The sequence below is a fragment of the Chrysemys picta genome, chromosome 20 (genome assembly GCF_011386835.1).
Source record: "Chrysemys picta bellii isolate R12L10 chromosome 20, ASM1138683v2, whole genome shotgun sequence".
NCBI classification, from domain to species: Eukaryota; Metazoa; Chordata; order Testudines; family Emydidae; genus Chrysemys; species Chrysemys picta.
This window is the reverse complement of record NC_088810.1, coordinates 18,680,030-18,699,652: the sequence shown is the minus strand read 5'-3', so window position 1 is coordinate 18,699,652 and position 19,623 is coordinate 18,680,030. Positions and strand designations below refer to the sequence as shown.

At 45.7% G+C, this 19,623-nt stretch overlaps 1 protein-coding gene across 1 annotated transcript; it reads left to right on the top strand.

The window, feature by feature from the left end:
• Window positions 1–12,663: 12,663 nt before the first annotated feature.
• LOC112059855 (immunoglobulin kappa light chain-like) lies at window positions 12,664–17,174 on the top strand. The gene is made up of 6 exons (XM_065574481.1): window positions 12,664–12,751; window positions 13,409–13,735; window positions 14,564–14,875; window positions 15,702–15,812; window positions 16,202–16,248; window positions 16,925–17,174. The coding sequence occupies exons 2-6, from the start codon at window positions 13,504–13,506 to the stop codon at window positions 17,018–17,020; spliced, it is 798 nt and encodes a 265-aa protein (XP_065430553.1). The 5' UTR covers window positions 12,664–12,751; window positions 13,409–13,503; the 3' UTR covers window positions 17,021–17,174.
• The last annotated feature ends 2,449 nt before the right edge of the window (window positions 17,175–19,623 follow it).

Sequence of the window (19,623 nt, the reverse complement as noted above, 5' to 3'; positions counted from 1 at the left end):
GCAATGTCATTGTTCCGAGACACTGAAAACTCACCTGTGACAATGAGTCTGGTCCCATTCCCAAAATTGGGCTGTAGATCCACAGAGGCAGAGAGGCCACAGTAATAAACCCCTCAGTCATCCCTTTGTACGTTACTGATAAGTAGAGAAAACGTATTTGCCGCAGTGGTCACTTTACTCGAGTATTTTCCATCTGAAGTTCAGACTCAGAACTCTGATGAATCCCATGTAAACTTCCATTCTGTTGTTCCTTGTACCACCGAACTCGCCATTCTTCTTCTGATATTCTACAATACAGCTGTGCGGTCTGTCCAGAGGTCAGCCACAGCTGTGCTGGGCTTTGCAGGATTTGTATTGCTTCCTCAGAGGCAGCCACTATACAGAGGAAGAAAGGAGTGTGTTAATATAGTGAGCACTGGAAAAAGCTGGGCTTTTGCAATATACTATATAGAGCAGAAAATCCAAGAATAATAGCACATCTTTGTTATATATTCACCTCTCTTAATATTTCAGTTGATGGACTAAAAGATGTGAATTTCTCTCTGATCAGGTTGATGTTAAAACCTCTTGGAATTGCAGAAGGATGGTCTGTATAAAGTTAATTGTTTTTAGCCTGGTAGAGAACAAGCATGAAATAAATCAGGCTAAAATACTTACTCCGCAGTAGACTAGAATCATCCCAACTACGTGGTGGGACATCTTGTGCCTTTCTTCAGTAATGAATAGGTGATGCTGTGAGACAGACAGACGCCTGCTAGCTAATGGATCTCTTGATGAAAGACTTTGTCACGTGGAGAGGAAAATGTTCTGCTTCCTCTTATAGATCTGTGGGGCAACATGCATGACAAAAAAAAACAGGGTCAGGAGACATTAATAACCCCATTCAAAACCTGCTCTGAGAACCAGCAGAGCAAACCTGGGAGAAAATATTCCTTTGCCTCCAAAATCAAATTCAAGCTCAGAGTGGGTATCAGCATGGTGTGTGTCTCAGATGGAATATTTGTGTTATAATTGGATGCCCATAACAAGATATTCTTCTGACTGCAGTTCAGGTAGAATATTTTCTGTGCTTTAGGGATTTATAAGGTCAGATGGTTTTAGCATCAATAAAAAGGCAATACACTCTAGTGTGGTTCATGAAGGCTGTGTTAAAATTGTGATTTATCCCTCTACATTTCAGGGGGTTTCCTGGTCTTGCTTGCTGTCTGTGGAGAAGTGTGCAATCTGTGCCTAGCAGCAGTCAGTCTGGAAAGAGCCAGCCTAGAACAAGGTAGGTGAATTTTTCCTCTCTGCCTTAGGGAGCAGCCTGCTTTGTCTCTCTCTGTTTTTTATCAGGGGGTAGCCGTGTTAGTCTGTATCTACAAAAACAACAAGGAGTCTGGTGGCACCTTAAAGACTAACAGATTTATTTGGGCATAAGCTTTCGTGGGTAAAAACCTCATTTCTTCAGATGCACAAGTGAGGTTTTTACCCACGAAAGCTTATGCCCCAATAAATCTGTTACTCTTTAAGGTGCCACCGGACTCCTTGTTGTCTTTGTTTTTTGTTACTCTTTGTTGTTCTGGATTCTAAGAATAAAAGTCGAGTCAGCTTGCAATCTTCCAGCGTGAGTATTTGATATTTTTATCGAACTTCTCTATTGTATGTGGCGAATGTAATAATCACCAAGATGCATATACCATGATTTTAGCAAAGGATGGAGGAAACCAACAAACAGGCTCATTGTGCAGCATGGAAGGGGTAATATTAGCAAAAATACACCTTAGCTTGTGTGTTCAGTTATTATGATAGATTAAGAAAACGACTTGGGGTGGGGCCCTCTGGGAAAGCAATGGATGGGGCTAGAATATGGAAGTGTGGTGGAGTCACCCCACTCTGGAAAGTTTGGGGCAAAACCTACTTTTAGGACACTTATTTCAGATATGTGCATAATGCATGTTCCTTAACGTAATGTGCAAGATGCATTATAGAGAGAACAAAGTGAAATGCCCCCTAAGAGATTCCAAATCCATCCCCTCTAGCCAGTTGTCACACATGCAGTTTGGAATACGGTCATCTCTGCGGCTTGTCTTGACTTGAACATTAAGGCGGAGAGTTGCAAAGCTCCATCGGGGATTTGATTGGCCAGATCAATTGAGCATCGAATTTGCCCTTTCAAACCTCAGCCTCAATAAAATCGTACTGCAAATCAGGGCCAGAGCCTCTGTGCGCTCACTCTCCTGTTATCCCAAGTTGATCTTCTGGCCATTTATGAGCTGGCCCAGCCTGGAGGCTGCTCTAAACTGCACCAGCAGGTCATGACTCCCAAAGAGCCATTTGCCAACTGGGGAGACCCCGAGTGCAGACTGCTCCGGTCACACCTCACATGCCAAGGGCTGTTGGCTGCAAGGGCTGTTGGCTGCAAGGGCTGGCTCTGCTGCCTTTACACCCCTGGCAGGTTCAGTCAGTTCCTGCTCCCTTGGTGTCACAGGAGCAGCACCAAGGGACCAGGATGTGGGCCAAGGTCTGACCCGTGTCTCATTCATACCTAGCTCCAGGGAAAGTTGAATGTGGTGCAAACACCTCTCCTGGCCTAACTGGTTCACTGGGACTTCAGCACATGCTTGAAGAGAGGAAGGACGGTGCGGTTGTCAAGGTGCTGGGCAGGGACTTAGGGGCTCTCCGTTCAAACCCCTGCTCTGCCACAGGCTCCGTGTGTGACCGAGGGCCAATGACTTACATCCCAATGACTTTCAAGCCTTAGTCCCTGTTGAAAGTGGGACTTTGCCTCGCAATCACTTAGGGGCTTTTGAACATGTTACCCCAAGTCTCTCTGGGCCTCCACTCCCCAGCTGTAAAATGGGGATAAATTCCTCCCGACACTGCAGTGGGGATGGGGGGTGAGGATAAATAAGTAAAGAGCTAGATTAAAAGACCTTTGCTTAACTTGGGGCCTAGTGCCATAGATGTGCTTCAAACAGGGACACTGGCATCGTCCCATACAAAGGTCCTTGGATCAGGCACATCAGCTTAGCTAGAATTCAGACTGTGATTTTGGCGTGGTGTTCACGGAAACCATGAATCTGAGGAAAGTCCATAACTCCTGTGGGGACGGCTCCTGGCCAGTGAGGCTGGGCCCAGCTCCTAGCTACGGGCCTTGCAACCCACGTGGTCACAGCTCTACTTGGACATAATGGACACAGATCAGACATCAGGAATGGTAACCTAGAAAAGCCAGTAGGAGAACACTTCAATCTCCCTGGACACTGAATGACAGATTTAAAAGTAGCCATCCTTCAACAAAAAACTTCAAAAAGAGACTTCAAAGAGAAACTGCAAAGCTACAATTCATTTGCAAACTTAACACCATCAATTTGGGCTTGAATAGGGATTGGGAGTGGCTGGCTTGCTACAAAAGCAATTTTCCCTTTTTTAGTATTGACACCTCCTCCTCAATTATTGGGAGTGGACCACATCCACCCTGACTGAATTGGCCTTCAACACTGGTTCTCCACTTGTAAGGTAATTCCCTTCTCTTCATATGCCAATATATATTTATGCCTATATCTGTAATTTTCACTCCATGCATCTGATGAAGTGGGTTTTTTACCCATGAAAGCTTATGCCCAAATAAATCTGTTAGTCTTTAAGGTGCCACCGGACTCCTCGTTGTTTTAATGATAAAATTATAATCCTAACACTAATTGTTACAGAAATTTAGCCAAATTGCAGTAGAGGCACCTAAATCACTTAGGAACCCGTCTTGCTCTCAACAGTGATTTAGGCACTTGGAAGACTAAGTACCATTGATTTATTTTTCAGTGGTATCTAGGGCCCTCAGAACTAGAGTTTCAACGGTATTTAGGTGCTTAAAGATCCAGGTAGGTGACTAGCAGCGTTTTCAGAACCAATGGGAGTTAGGCACGTAAGTCATTTAGGCATGTTTGAAAATGTACCCTAAAGACTTTTGCCCCCAGTCACACACAACTGATAGACGTTCATTTTGCAAGTCTATTAAAATCCGAGACACAGAGAAAGCAACTGTAACTTGTTTTGGTTGATTTTTATTTCTACATTATGTTTGATAAGAAAGCAAATTGAAACCGATCTTAAGAAAACCGCAGGCTACAGGACATAGAGGCATGTTTGCTGCAAAGGAGCAATGGTTTAAAAAAAGATCAAAACCTGTTTGCTCGGATAATTGCACTTGCTTTTGTGGTCAGTTTCTACCCACTTATTTTGACGCTTTTGTTTTGTTTGTTCACCGAGCAAAGAGCTGGGGCGGATTTCTTCTTTTCAGTTCTATCCCCCTGCTTTTGGTTACCAAGAAAGTATAAACTGCTCCCCTCTATTCCTCTGTAGCCAGTGGATGGTTAGAGTAAAGGTGAAGCAGAACAGTTGAACTAACCACAAAAACTGGAATTTACCTTTCAGCAGCGTGAAACAAATGAAATTTCATGGCACAAACACAGAGACATTGAGAAAATAGGTCAATCGCTAATTATCAACAAGACCATGTTAATAATTAGTTCTATCCACTAGGCAGTTTTGGACTGAGGCTTGGGAGAGTTGGGTTCTATTCCTGTCTCTCCTGTGAGGTGATCCCGGGCAGGTCAATGGCCCTCTCTGTGCCTCAGTTTCCCCATCTGTACAATGGGGATGATGATGATGATGATACTGACCTCCTTTTGTAAAGCACGTTGGGATCTACTCCTGACAAGATCGGAATCATTATGATTATAAATATGAAGCAGAACAACTTGCTGCATGAAGTGTTTGCAGGGCACCCACGATGCCCCTTGTAGCCCCACAAACTCTGGGCTAACAAGGCCAGACCCTGCGTTCCTGGTGCACCCAGCACTATTCCACTCGAATCAATGGGAGTTTGGGGTGTGGAAAAATTCAGAGTCAGAAACTGCAGAGTTTGGAGGCAGGTGACAAAGCGTGAGCTGTTCTGGACTCCGGAAATTCAGCCACAGGGATTTCCTGGTCTCGTTTCTCAAGCGAGCCGCACGGTGAGCGTTCAGGATTCCCTTAAAGTCCTCCGAGGGCCAGATCCTCAACTAGGGTAAATCAGCATCAGTTCATTGGCTTCAGCTGAGTGATGCTGTTTTATAGCAGCTGAGAATCTGGTCCCAAATTACTGGTCAGTATCATGTTGTCAAGCAATAAGGCGCAGCGGTGGGTAAAATACTGAGGCCGCAGGGAGGAGCCCGTTTCTCAGCTGTTCATCACCCACAGCTGGGGCCGCACTTCCAGAAGAGCCCAGCTCCCATTTAGGGCACGTCTACCCTGCAGCAGGGAGGGAAGCCGCTCAATGTAGCGCACTGAGAGAGAGCGGTGTGGCCACGGCGGCACAGGTGGCAACCCGGGCTACCCTCTCCAATGCAATCGTGCCCGACCTTCTGGACAAGTACGGCTAGCCTGAGCCACCGCCCATGCCGCTGTAGCCACACTGCCATTATTTCTTGCATATTGTACATTGTGCCACGTCCTGGTGGTCATTTCATTATTCTGAATCATGATAATATATCCATGTTTGAGTCAAATGCAACCGCAGCCGACAAGAAGCCCCTGTGAAAAGTATCTGTCACCACAGCACTTCCCCCAGGAGGCGTTCCTCAGCAGAACTGACCAGGGTGTTGGACCCTTTGCACTTGAGCAGCGTACCAGACGGGTGCTTTTAAATTTCATCGTTCCGAATATTGCTTGTTACAATCATGCTGTTCTCCAAATACCTGCTCTTGTCTTTCATGGGTAACGCTTTTGTATTAGTGGTACCATTAAGTTTGGAATTGAGAAAGGAGTCTTTTCACTTGGACATCGGCTTTCATGTTATCTGGTAGCTTAGGACAATTCTGCTGCAGTTTAGATGCGCTTCCATTTACTTTTGCACAATGGAATCTGATTGCATTTGGTTAAATTCTGAATTATCCTGATTATTTAGGGCAGATTGTGACCTGCTGAATATTGACTCTAATAACACACCCTCTTTTATTCCTACAGTGGTACAAGGGCAGTTATTTCTGCACCAACTACGGCCGTTCCTGTTTGTGAACATTAATGATACAGCGAAGCTCCGGTGCTCTTCCAAAAAACAGTTTGTATCCAGAGGTATGACAGCTCAGTGGTACAGGAGACGGGAAGGGGAGGCCCCCATGTTAATTAAAAGATGCTCCGATAACCACAGAGTCAGTAAAGTTGCTTGCATATTGGAAGGACACAACTTGACACTGGAAATCTATAATGCCCAACGGAATGACTCGGGGGTTTATTACTGTACTGATTCATACATGAGCTTCTTGACTTTCGACAACGGATCCACCCTGATTGTAGGAGGTAAGGAAACAACTGGATGATTAGGAAAGAAATGGAATGATAATGCTAATGTAGCTCATGTGCACGTTAAAATGTAAAAAGCTGGTTTGACTGCTTATCAAAGATTCCATTGTTCAAAGACAGACTGTTTGAAACCGAAAAAGAGCAAGTCAACAGTAATTGCTGAAAGAAGAGAAAAAATTAAAACTAGAAAAATAGGGAAAATGAACTCTTGAAAATGTTCTGTCTTATTGCTAGTCAGGGCACACGCTGGGAATATTTTTAACCTAAGAGCCATGTTTAAATGAAAGAATGTCTTGAAATTAGGAAATGTTCTTAGGACTGCATCAGTTTCTAAGATAGCACCAAGTTTCCCTTCTGCCAAGTGCAAATATGTGGTTAGTTTGGGTGGATTTGATTTTTCAGTTTCTTAATATTTTCTTATTTATACAACACATTTATCCTTTGAGCTACTTTCATCTTGTACGAGTAACCCCCTGAATCAAACTGCAGCTCAGTTGAGCGTCACACTGAACTCTCTGCTTTATTCTGCTCAGACAGTTACACCACCAGCAGTTGGGTGCTGCCTCTGGCTCCATCTCCCCACAGCCTCCTCTCCCCCGGGACGGCTGATCTGGCTTGTGTGGTCCATGGAGTGTCCAACCCAGTCCAAATTTCCTGGAGTATTTCTGGGGATCTGCAGGAACAGGGGCTGACGCGTTCGCTGAAAGCAAAGGATGGCTCCTTGGTGTTCATAAATCACATCAGCGTCCCTGTGGCCACCTGGACAAGTGGGAAGAATTTCACCTGTGATGTTAAATTCAACTCATCTGGCAAGAGTGTTAAGAAAATTGCCAGGTATATTGAAGGTGAGTGATTTTATATTAGGGTCTGGGAGTAGAGGGGAGTCAGATCGATAGCCCAGTCAGGGCCTGGTCCATGGCTGGGACTCCGAGGCGCTATGATAATTATGACGGTAATTAGACATGTAAAGTGTCCATGGTCAGAGTGATTTTAATGCAATTTGCAATTAGAGAAAGTTGTGAAATGTCGGGTAATATGTAGGAGCCGGCAGAGCTGCAGAGAACTTTGGGGAAGGAGGAAAGGGGAATTGCAGTGCTCACAGACAGTGATTTCCTGTGGAAACTTTCACACCCACTGTAGCTGTATAGCACCCTACCGAGTTAAATGACAGCCAGTGTCAGAGGGAGAAGGGAACAGAGGTGCTTGAGGGCGCAGAGAGCTGTTTCCTGGTGAGATGTGGAGAGGCGATGAGGTGAGGAGAGACCTACAGGGAGGATTTTGTAGGTGGCAGGAGGTGCAGAGAAGATTCTGATTACTGGAGAAATCATCGGCCTAATGCCAAGGGCACAACAGAGAGAAGCTAAAAGATGCTGAAGGCTCCTGCAGCCTCACTCCTCAGGGGTTAAGGCCTGGGATGAAATGAGGATCAGGAGAGAAGAGCTGGATGTGGTGGCATCTGTACCAGAGGTGGATTAATGTTTCATGGGGCCCTGGGCCAGAGCAAGGGGGGGCCCTCCCCATCCCTTCTGCCTGCAGACCCACCCCCATGCTGCCCCTTCTGCCTGTCCCCCCCGAATTCTGCCCCTTCCACCGCAGTCCACCTGATTCCACCCACAGTCTGTTCCACTCTGCCTGGTCTGGCGCTACTGCTTGGGAGCAGGGTTGGGACATGGGGGCTTGCCCCGCCCCATCCACCTGCCCAGCGCTCCTACCAGGGGTCAGGGCATGGGGTGCCCATTTTTCTGGGGGCCCCCAATTGGCCGGGGCCCCTAGGCATGGGCTCCATCAGCCCAGTGGCTAATCCACCACTGGGTAACCTGACCCTTTTTACTCAAGTCAGACATGTATGTCTGTTTTTTTTTTTTTTTTTGCTTCCTCCACAGCCCCTGCCAGGGAGTGCACACATTACATCATGCCCCTTGTGACTGGTGCTGGTCTGCTGCTGCTGTTAATGTCTCTGAGCCTCGTCTGAACCCTTCTGCCCTTCCACTCTAGGTAATAAAGACGCTGCAAATGTCACAACTGCCAGCACTGATCTCAGAACGTTTGTTTGTTTTCTGAAACTTGAATTTCCTGTGTCGGGAGAACGGCTTTGTTCTCCGTGACAAAGGGAGCGATGTAGAAAGGCTTCTACTGCCCATGGCCCAGGCACCTTGTGTATAGTTCAGAAAGAGCACTAGCCTTTCTGATGAGCTTCTTTCCATGTGCCATGCATGGTGGTGCCCTGCGTACCCACAGCTCAGATGCACCATTAGTCAATGAACTACAGCTGGGGGAGTGACTGTGGAAGAGGAACTTTTACTGTTATATTTATTTGTTCCAGGATTCCAGCCCAGGATCTCAGCACCCCCAGCTTCAGAGGAGCACCAGGTACGGCTCTTTGCAAACTGTCTCTGTCTAAATCAATGTGTCTGCCATCAACTTCATATATTCATATATTTGGTGCTTAAACTGATCATTCTGGAAGGAGAAGGTGAAAATGAGGTTTAGCTGTTGGCGTAGCAGAAGAGGACCAAAGAGTCTTATTGCTAGCTTTGCTGGTAATTAACTATGGGATAGTAGGTAAAGCACTTATTGCTCTGTGACTCAGTTTCCCGGTATGTAAAAAGAGGATAACAAAACTTACTGTGTAAGGATGATGGGAAGTTTGATGTTTTATTGGTTCTGACTGTGCCCTTTACAGGGTTTTTGTGTACAAGGGAATATTTTTGCCACTTAAAAGATAAAGAGCTATAAAAAATTATATTTGTAAAGCACATGAAGATTTTCCTGTGGAAGGTGCTAGGGACCTGATCCAAAGCTCACTGACCTCAGTAGGAGACTGTCCATTGACTTGGGGTTTGGATCTGACAAAATATTGTCAGTAGTTGATTCTTAAAGTCAGAATCCAGCGCTGGTTTCCATTCCGATAACACACAATTTATAAGAGAAGCAGGAGAATAAGAGATGAGAGGGGATTTTTCATCAGGCTAAACTCACTTGGATGTTCAGTTCTGTCTCAACATGTATCCCTTCATTTTACAAGGAGGGGCTAATTTTACTAATTGTCACCAAACAGGGTGGGATCTTATACACTCATCTGGATTTCAATTCGCGGAATCGCAACGGGCGCACGATGCAGCGACCGGCCAGAGGGAAAAGCATAAACCCCTGAACTGTCTAGTGCAGGGGAATCCACACATGTGAACTGATGACTGGTTCTCTGCTGATCGGACATAGCAGCTGGAAGAAGGCTCTGTCTCTCTGTTGCCTTTTTTATTTATTTTCTCCCCTTCTCTGTCTAGAAATAAAAAGTCAGAAGATCCCCACAGAGTCCAGCCTCATGAGGTGGGAAATCTCCTTTTGGGATATAAAGGCATCGCGGTGTAGATGACTTTACACGTCACTTGTGTACTAGATTGGAATCTCTTTGGGGCAGGGGCTGTCTCTTTGTTCTGTGTTTGTGCAGCGCCTAGCACAACAAGGCCTGGTCCATAACCGGGGCTCCTGGGTGCTATAGTAACACAATCATCATCCTCCCTGCATCTGTATAGGGACCCAGACACAGCTGAATGGTTGCAGCTTCCCTGCACAGAATGAGGCCGGATGACAGGAGCCTGCAGAGGGGACGTGCAGCCCCAGTATATGCCACAGCTCCCAGCTTCCCTAATCTCTTTCCTCAGCAGGCTCGTGCTCCCTTTGCAGTAACGTTACATGGACGTGCAATGGGATTGTGAAGGGGGAGGATGGATGCGGGAGGAGCTGGGAGGGATGAGAATCTCTCCCCAGGCCAGGGCTGGAGCTGCTACTCCAGTGCTACCTCCACAGGTGGCTGCTTCCCCCACACGGGCGAGATCCACAGGCCCCCGTGTTCCAGCCCCTCTGCACCATCTAACGGTAACAGCACGTTATCAATGCCTGGAGCTCTCCTGGGCCCTGAGCCTGCACGCGCTGCCTGTTTACATCACAACTTGTTAATCAAGCTGTCATTCGAACTGTCACTCATTAAAAAGAAACGGCAACCCCATTGGTGGTGTTTACGTGGCCTTTTTACCTGTTCAATGCATCAAGTTCAGCTCATTGTGTAATAAGAAAGGTGCCCTCTTCAATCCTTTGGGCCAGATTCTGCTCTGGTTTCCAGCAGTGTAAATCTGGAGGAGCTCTGTTGCAGTCAGTGGAGTTACTCCAGTTTTACACCAGTATGTCTGAGAGCAGAATCCAGCCCTTTCTCTCCCATTTAGTAGCCTTCTTTTGAAGGATGCTACAACCGATGTGTTACACACCCCTTGTTACACACACACACACCTCTTCACATGTGGTAAGGGCTGTTTCAAAGAGAATGGTGATCAAATGTCTGCTAAAGGCAGGACAAGAAGTTATGGGTTTAATCTGTAGCCAGGGAGATTTAGGTGAGATGTTAGGAGAATCTATCTAACTCTAAGGGGAGTTCAGGTCTGGAACTGGCGTCCAAGGGAGGTTGCGGAATCCCCGTCACTGGAAGTTTTTAAGAACAGGCTGGACAAATACCTGTTGGGGAGGGTCTAGGTTTACTTGGTCCTGGCTCAGCACTGGGGGCTGGACTTGACGACTTTTCGAGGTCCCTTCCTGACATTTCTGTGAATGCAAATAAAAAATGAACGAATAAGGGCTTGAATCTGGTCCCACATTACCTGAGAACTGAAGTCAATGGGGCTGCAAGGGGGCCCATATTTCAATTGAACCTGAAACCCGAGGGCTGGGCTGAACGGTGACTTGAACTCCCTGGCAATCCCATGACTCTTTCTGCAAGATGAGAGCAGCTGGCTCTGGTGACTTGGCCACCTTCCCATTTGGGTAATTACGAGGGCTGGTTGGCTAGAAAATGATTTTTGGATCAAGAAAATTTTTGAGATTTTGACTTTTCATCCCAATTTGACACAGGAAAATTTTTCAATATCTTGAAAATTTGTGTGGGGTGGGAAATGCATTTTCTGCCCAGCCCTGGTAATTCCATGAGTGTAAAATTGCTCCTGTAGCTGCAGTTGGCTACATTGAGCATTTCACTTCCTGCCCTAAGGCACTGCGCAGTGCTGCTGTGGGGCTGTCAGACAGCTGCCCCACTCCACCCCCACCGTGCATGAAGACATTTCTATACTCAGCAAAAGGGCCCAATCCTGAATGGTGCTGAGGCACTTCCTGTGACGTGCTGGGCACCCACAACACTGATTAAAGTCAAGGGGAGTGGTGGGTGCTCAGCGGCTGTTAGGATCAGCGCCTACCTTCCGTTCCTTAAAGCAATTGACATTGTAACGCATTCTCGCTGGGAATGGCAGTAAATAGGGCTTTATGCCATTGTCGATCAGTGTTATTCTGAGGGTCATACTTGCAGGAACTGGGCTGGGCAGACATTGTTCTCGAATAGCGTTATGATTTCTGTCGTCTTGTCTGTATTACCACTGACCACATTTAGCCCTTTAATAGCGAGCCTGGGGACCTGATTCTCATCTGCATTAAGCCCCTTTCCACCCTGGTAACACACCGGGGCCTGGAAGTGGATGTCAGTGTAATTTATGCTCCTCTAAACTCCTCTTTACATTGGTGCAAAGGGGAAGCTGTGTCATTGTGAGTAATGCCCTTGGGCTAGAAATCAGGCAGAATCGTGGCCAGTCCAGTCGTCCTTCGTCAGGCCAAACTCCTGCTTCCACTTAACATTGCCTCAGTCAGGGACTGCGAGATTCTGCTCAAGTAGCTCCCTAAGAAGGAGAGGGCAGAGGGTCGGGAGGGAAAGGAAGATGGTCCCCAGCATTAGAGAGCTGCCTGGAAGGGGTTTGTGTCATAACGATCCCCACCTTGCCAGGGGAACTGCAGCCAGTCAATGTAGCCTTAAAAATGGGGTGCAGCAGGCTAAGGAGAAGTGGCCAAGGCACCTAGGGAATCGGGTCTTTTCTGAGCCAATTGTTCTAATCACTAGACCATGTTGCCCTCTATTGTCAGCTGTTTCAGAAGGGTCAGTGATAGATACATTTTACTTCTCTCTCCCTGCTTTGTGCAGCCAGATGCAGCTTTCTAACCAGCCCCTTCAGCTCATTTTAGCCAGTTCATTGCTAGATCCAAGATGAGGCCCTTAACTTCCCTTCACTTCAGTAGATGTGAGGCCCCTAACCCTCTTAGCCATGTTTGAAAATCCCACTAGGTGCCTCTCGGCATCTATAAGCACCCAAATACTTCTGAAAATCTGGCCCTAAGTCTCTTGAAAAAGGGACTTGGGCACTTTTGAAAATCGTATCCTTCATTATCTTATTTTTCTCACGTCAGAACTTTCAGTTTGATGATTTAAAATGCAATTTAAGTCCTCCAAGACAAGACTCCACATGATTGTTACAGGTCAGCATTGTACCACCAAGAAAGATGGACAATTATGGACCAATCTTGGATAGCTGGGGAGAGACTTAGATTGGGACTGTCAAAAACTGTAAGTAATTTAGAAGCATTTTCCTTTGAAAGTCAGTGGGACTTGTTCTCTGAAGTCATGTGAGTTGGTTTATATAGCTCATCCACTGAAGACACTGTGCTATGTTCTGGATGTTTAAAATTATTCTCAATCATTATATACACCCCTGTGCCATTGGAATGCAGAGAAATTATTCAAGAAATTCTGTCCCCTCTGTAGATTCTTTAACCCACCCCTTTAGTATCTATCACCAGAGCACATCCTCCTCGGAGGCGTTCCTCACTGGACATAACCGAGACACTGAACCCAGTCACTGCAGCAGTGCACTAGGTATCAGCCTTTGGGCCAGTGTGTCAGGATTTTCTTTTCCTTTTTTTTACAAAAATGATCTTTGCCGCGTATCTGGTTTTATCTTCTTTAGGTAAAACGTCTGCGTTAAGCTTTGGAATTGGGAAAACAGCCTTTTCAGTAGGACATGAGTGATGAATATCTATGATATGTTTGGAAACTTTTGCTGGATATAAATTGCATTTCCATTTAGTTGTACAAAGTTAAAGCAGGTTTTTTTTAGCGGAGCATAAATATTATCAGACCAAGTATATTCTGAACGAGCCAGTTTATATATGGCTGTTGGAGACTTGATGATGGAAAGTGACTAAACATATTTTATTTCTCCAGTGCTAGGAGTGCAGTTATTTCTGTACCAGACACAGCGGATTCTGTTCGTTGAAGTTAATGGCACTGCAAAGATCTACTGTTCTTCCAAAGAAAAAATGGAAGGAGGAGACGTGTTTTGGTATTTGAGAAGAGAAGGTGAGACACCCACCTGCATTAAGTACTGTTTGGATAATCTAAATGTAAGTAAATTTGCTTGCAAACATGAGACACACCTCTCAATACTGGAAATCAGCAATATCCAAAAGAATGAGACTGGCGTTTACTACTGTGCATTTATATATAGCAGCTACCTGCTTTTTGGAAATGGAACCACACTGATTGTTGGAGGTAAGGAACCACAGCTTGTTTAAGGAGACTCATAATTGATTGACAAAGCATATTTCATGTTCCTATTAAAATGTAACACTATACCTTAGCTACTGAGAAACAGTTAAAAGAAAAGCATACTGTAGATCAAAAAGATCAGCTGAACATTAAATGCTATGGGCAGAGAAGAAATATAATAGGTGTATATTTCATAACTAGAAAACTTCACATTTGAAAATGTTGAAAGTAAACCTTTGCAGTTTCTCTGTGACCGTTCAAGCCACGTAGGTTGGCAATATTCCTAGCCTAAGAGCCATGACTGCATACAACAATATTTTGGGTTAATGAAATATTCTTAAGAGTGCATCTCTTTATAAAATTGCACACAATTTTCCTTCTAGCAACTGTGGATATTTATTGCGTTATATCCTAGTTGGTGTTGGCGTGGTTATTTAATACTTCCTTTTTCAACAGATTTTTTTTTTAATTAATGTCTTAATGAAAGATTTGTGCAGTGTTGTTGTAGCTGTGTTGGCCCTAAGATATAAGGGAGACAAGGTGGGTGAGATCAAATATTTTATTGGACCAAGCTCTGTTGGTGCGAGAGACAAGCTTTTGAACTTACACAGAGCTCGCCTGTAGATCCGGGAAATTACACTCTGAATTTATTTCCCAGACCTGGAGAAGAGCTCTGTGTAAGCTTCAAAGCTTGTCTCTTTCACCAACAGAAGTTGGTCCAATAAAAGATTTTACCTCACCCACCTTGTGTCTGAGTGAAAGGTTAACATCTTTAATCAGACTGCAGCTCATCTGACTATCACACTAAATTCTCCACCTCCTTCTGCTCAGACAGTTATACCAACAGCAGCTGGGTGATGCTTCTGGTCCCATTTCCACATGGCAGTCAAGTCACTGGGACAGCAAATCTGGCCTGTGTGATCCATGGAGTGTCCAGCCCAGTCCATGTTTCCTGGAGTGTTTCTGGGGAGCTGCAGGAACAGGGGCTGACGCGCTCATTGAAAGCAAAGGATGGATCTTTAACACTCCTAAATCACATCAGCGTCCCCATGGACACCTGGACCAGTGGGAAGAATTTCACCTGTGAAGTCAAATTCAACTCTTCTGGCAACAGTGTGAAGAAAAGTACCAGGTATCCTGCAGGTGAGTGATATGATATTTGAGGCTAAGGGAGACTCAGATGTGAAATGGGTGTCAAGTGGCCACACTCAGAGCAGCTTCTACGTAACTTTCCATCACAGAAAGCTGGAATAGTCTATGTCTTATTAGTTAGAATTTCTCTAGAGAATTTGGGGAAAGGTAACTTTACATTACAGGGATCACTAGACAATTTGGTTGTGATCTTTAGGGCAGCTTTCACCCAGATTGTACATATGAATCCCTGTTGAGAGTTAAATAATAAATAAAGGGAAATTAAGAGACATTTGAGAAGACGTGCTCTCCAATGAGAGATGCAAAGTGATGGAGAGGCAATGAGATGAAGAGAGACCTCCAGAGAGGATTTCGTAGATGTGCAGAGAATTTTGGGAAAGGAGACAAGAGGAATTGCAATATTCACAAGACAGTAACTTCCTATTGAAACTTTCACACCAGCTGTATCTGTAAAGCACCCTACCGAGTTAAATGACAGCCAGTGTCAGAGGGAGAAGGGAACAGAGGCACTTGAGGGCACAGAGAGCTGTTTTCTGGTGAGATGTGGAGAGGCGATGAGGTGAGGAGAGACCTACAGGGAGGATTTTGTAGGTGGCAGAGGTGCAGAGAAGATTCTGATTACAGGAGAAATCATCGGCCTAATGCCAAGGGCACAGCAGAGAGACTGAAAGGTGCTGAAGTCTCCTGTATCCTCGCTTCTCAGGGGTTAAGGCCCGGGGTGAAGTGGGGTCAGTAGAGAAGAGCTGGATGTGGTGGCATCACGACCCCCTTTGCTCAAGTCAGGCATTTTTGTCTGTTTTTTTTGCTTCCTCCACAGCCCCTGCGAGCGAGTGCTCACATTACATTGTGCCCCTTGCGGCTGGTGCTGGTCTGCTGCTGCTGGTGGTGTCTCTGAGCCTCGTCTGGACCCTCTGCCCTTCTACTCTAGGTAATAAACACAGCCCAGCCCAGACACTCTCCCGCAGAGAGAAATCCCACTCCCCTGCTTGTAACTGTCCCGTCCAACACATGAACATGCTGCAAATGTCACAACTGCCAGCACTGATCTCAGAATGTTTGTTTTCTGAAACTTGAATTTCCTGTGTCGGGAGAACGGCTTTGTTCTCCGTGACAAAGGGAGCGATGTAGAAAATACTTCTACCGCCCATGGCCCAGACACCTTGTGTATAGTTCACAAAGAGCAGTAGCCTCTCTCCATGTGCCATGCATGGTGGTGCCCTGCGCACCCACAGCTCGGATGCACCATTAGTCAATGAACTACAGCTGGGGGAGTGACTGTGGAAGAGGAACTTTTACTGTTGTCTTTGTTTGTTCCAGGATTCCAGCCCAGGATCTCAGCATCTCCATCTTCAGAGGAGCACCAGGTACGGCTCTTTGCAAACTATCTCTGTCTAAATCAATGTGTTTGTCTCAGGCATTTCTAATCCATCAACTTCATATATTTGGCACTTAAATTGATTGTTCTGGAAGGAGGAAGTGAAAGTGAGATCTAGCTTTTGAAGTAGCTGAAGGAGAGCACAGAGTTTTACTGCTAACTTTGCTCCTAAGTTAATGTAGGATAGTGGGCAAGTCACTTAGTGCTCTGTGACTCAGTTTCCCCCTACATAAATAGTGGATAACAAGACTTATGATGTTTTATTGGTTCTGACTGTGCCCTTTACAGGGTTTTTGTACAGCTGGGAACATTTCTGGCACTTATAAGATAAAGAGCTGTAAGAAATTATATTTGTAAAGCACATGAAGATTTTCCAGTGACAGGTTCTACGGGCCTGATCCAAAGCTCACTGGACCTCAGTAGGAGACTGTCCTTTGACATGGGGTTTGGATCTGGCCAAATATTGTCAGTAGCTGATTCTTAAAGTCAGAATCCAGCGCTGGTTTCCATTCCGATAACACGCACCATTTATAGGACAAGCAGGAGAATCAGAGATGAGGGAATTTTTCATCAGGCTAAACTCACTTGGATGTCTGATTCTGTCTCAGCTTGTATCCCTTCATTTTACAAGGAGGTGGCTAATTTTTCTAACTGTCGCCAAACAGGGTGGGATCTTATACGCTCATCTGGATTTTGATTCGCGGAATCGCAACAGGCAGAAGATGCAGCGACCGGCCAGAGGGAAACATGTAAAACCCTGAACTGTCTAGTGCAGGGGAATCCACAAGCAGGAACTGATGATTGGTTCTCTGCTGATTGGAAGTAGACAGAGCCTCCTTCCAGCTGGCTGTCTCAGTCTATTTTGTTTTTTATTTTCTCCACTTCTGTTTAAAAAATAAAGGTCAGAAGATCCCCAAAGAGAATCTCCTTTTGGGTTATAAAGGCATCATGGTGTAGATGACTTTACACATCACTTGTGTATTAGATTGGAAGCTCTTTGGGGCAGGGACTGTCTTTGTACTGTGTTTGTGCAGCGCTGAGCACCAGGGGGCCTGATCCATAACTGGGGCTCCTGCGTGCTATGGTAACACAATCATCATCCTCCCGCCATGTGCAGAGGGACCCGGACACAGCTGAACAACTATAACTTTCCTGCATAGAGTGAGGCTGGACGGCAGGAGGCTGCAGAGGGGACATGCAGCCCCTGTATACGCCACAGCTCCCAGCTCCCCTGATCTTCAGCAGGTTCATGCTCACGTTACATGGACGTGCAATGGGATTCTGAAGGGGAAGGATGGATGCAGGAGAAGCTCTGAGGGATGAGAATCTCTCCCCAGACCAGTGCGGGAGCTGCTAATACAATGTCCATTCTAGAGACTGCTGCTTTTCCCCACGGGCGAGATCCACAGGGCCCCATGTGCATCTCCCCTCTGCACCATCTAACAATGAAAACACCTTGTCAATGACTAGAGCTCTCCTGGTGCCTGAGCCTGCACATCACAACTTCTTGTTCTTCAAGCTGTCGTTCTGTCACTCATTAAAAAGAGACGGCAATCCCACTAGTGATGTTTGTGTTGCCTCTTTTACCCGTTCAATGCATCAATCTCAGCATATTGTGTAATAAGAAAGGTGACGTCTTAAATTCTTTGGGCCCGATTCTGCTCTGGTTTGCAGCAGTGTAAATCTGGAGGAGCTCTGTTGCAGTCAGTGGCGTTACTCTGGATTTACATTGGTGACTCTGAGAGCAGAATCCGGCCCTTTCTATCTCCCTTACTACACACACCTCTACACATATGTTAAGGGCTGTTTCAAAGAGGACGGTGATCAATTGTTCTCCATGCCCACCAGAGGAAGGGCAAAAAGTAATGGGATTAATCTGTAGCAAGGGAGATTTAGGTTAGATACTAGGAAAATCTTTCCAACTCTAAGGTTAGTTCAGCTCTGGAACAGGCGTCCGAGGGAGGTTGTGGAATCCCCGTCACTGGAGGTTTTAAGAACAGGTTGGACAAACACCTGTCAAGGATGGTCCAGGTTAACTTGGCCCTGCCTCACCATAATGGGCTGGACTTGAGGATGTTTTGAGGTCCCGTCCAATCTGATATTTCTATGTTTCTATGAGCGCCAATAAAAAATGAATGACTAACGGTCTGAACCTGGTCCCATGTTGCCCTGAGAACTGAACCAGGGCTACAGGAGGGCCCAGATTTCCACTGAAACTTAAACCCGAGGGCTGGAATAAATGGTGACTTGAACTCCCTGGCAATCCCATGATGCTTTGTGCAAGACGAGAGCAGCTGGCTCTGGTGCCTTGGCCACCTTCCCATTTGGGAAATGTTTGTGGGTTGGTTTTGATAAAGATTTTTTTATTTGAAAAAAAGGTTTTTCCAAATGGTTGAAATTTTTCATTTTGATATTTTACAAAATGAAAAATTCCAGTTTTCCCAGTTCGCAATGACGTCTTGCTTCGAAATTTAAGCTAATTAGAGTTGCATTTAAAAAAAAAATTAATATGCTCAAAATTGAAAGGAAACATTGCAAAACTGTGAAGAGAAAATGCCTCCACTCATCCAAACCAAAAATTATTTTTGAATATTTGGTTCAAGAAAATTATTGAGATTTTGACTTTTCATCCCAATTTGAGATGGGAACATTTTTCGATATCTTAACATTGGTGTGAGATGCAAAATCCATTTTCTGCCCCAGCCCTGGTAATTACATGAGTGTAAAATTGCTCCTGTAGCTACACTTGGCTACTTTCCTCCTTTTCACTTCCTGCCCTAAGGCACTGCGCCGTGCTGCTGTGGGGCTGTCAGACAGCTGCCCCGCTCCACCCCCACCGTGCATGAAGGGATTTCTGTATACACTGTAAGGGCCCAATCCTGCACGGTGCTGAGACACCTGCTGTGATATGCTGGGCACCCGCCACACTCAGCAAAGTCAAGGGGAGTGGTGGGTGCTCAGCTGCTGTTAGGATCAGCTCCTTAAAGCACTGCACATTGTAAAGTATTTTTGCTGGGAACCTTAGAGCAGTAAATAGGGCTTTGTGCCATTGTCAATCAGTGTTACTGGGAGGGTGATAACAGGCCCTTACAGGAACTGGGCTGGGGAGAAATTTTGCTCGAATAGCGTTATGATTTCTATGGTCTTATCTGTATGACCACTGACAATCTTCAGCCCCTTAACAGCGAGCCTGGGGACCGGATTCTCATTTGCACTAAGCCCCTGTCCATCATGGTAACGCCCAGGGGCCTGGAAGTGGGGGTGAGTGTAATTTATGCTCCTCTAAACTCCTCTTTACATTGGTGCAAAGGGGAAGCTGTGTCATTGTCAGTAATGCCCTTGGGCTAGAAATCAGGCAGAATCT

Coding starts and splice junctions, on each gene's coding strand:
- LOC112059855 (XM_065574481.1), top strand. CDS start 13,504: ATGGAAGGAGGAGACGTGTTTTGGTATTTGAGAAGAGAAGGTGAGACA. Junction 15,813..16,201: donor CCTCTGCCCTTCTACTCTAG/GTAATAAACACA, acceptor TGTTTGTTCCAG/GATTCCAGCCCAGGATCTCA. Junction 16,249..16,924: donor CATCTTCAGAGGAGCACCAG/GTACGGCTCTTT, acceptor GTCGCCAAACAG/GGTGGGATCTTATACGCTCA.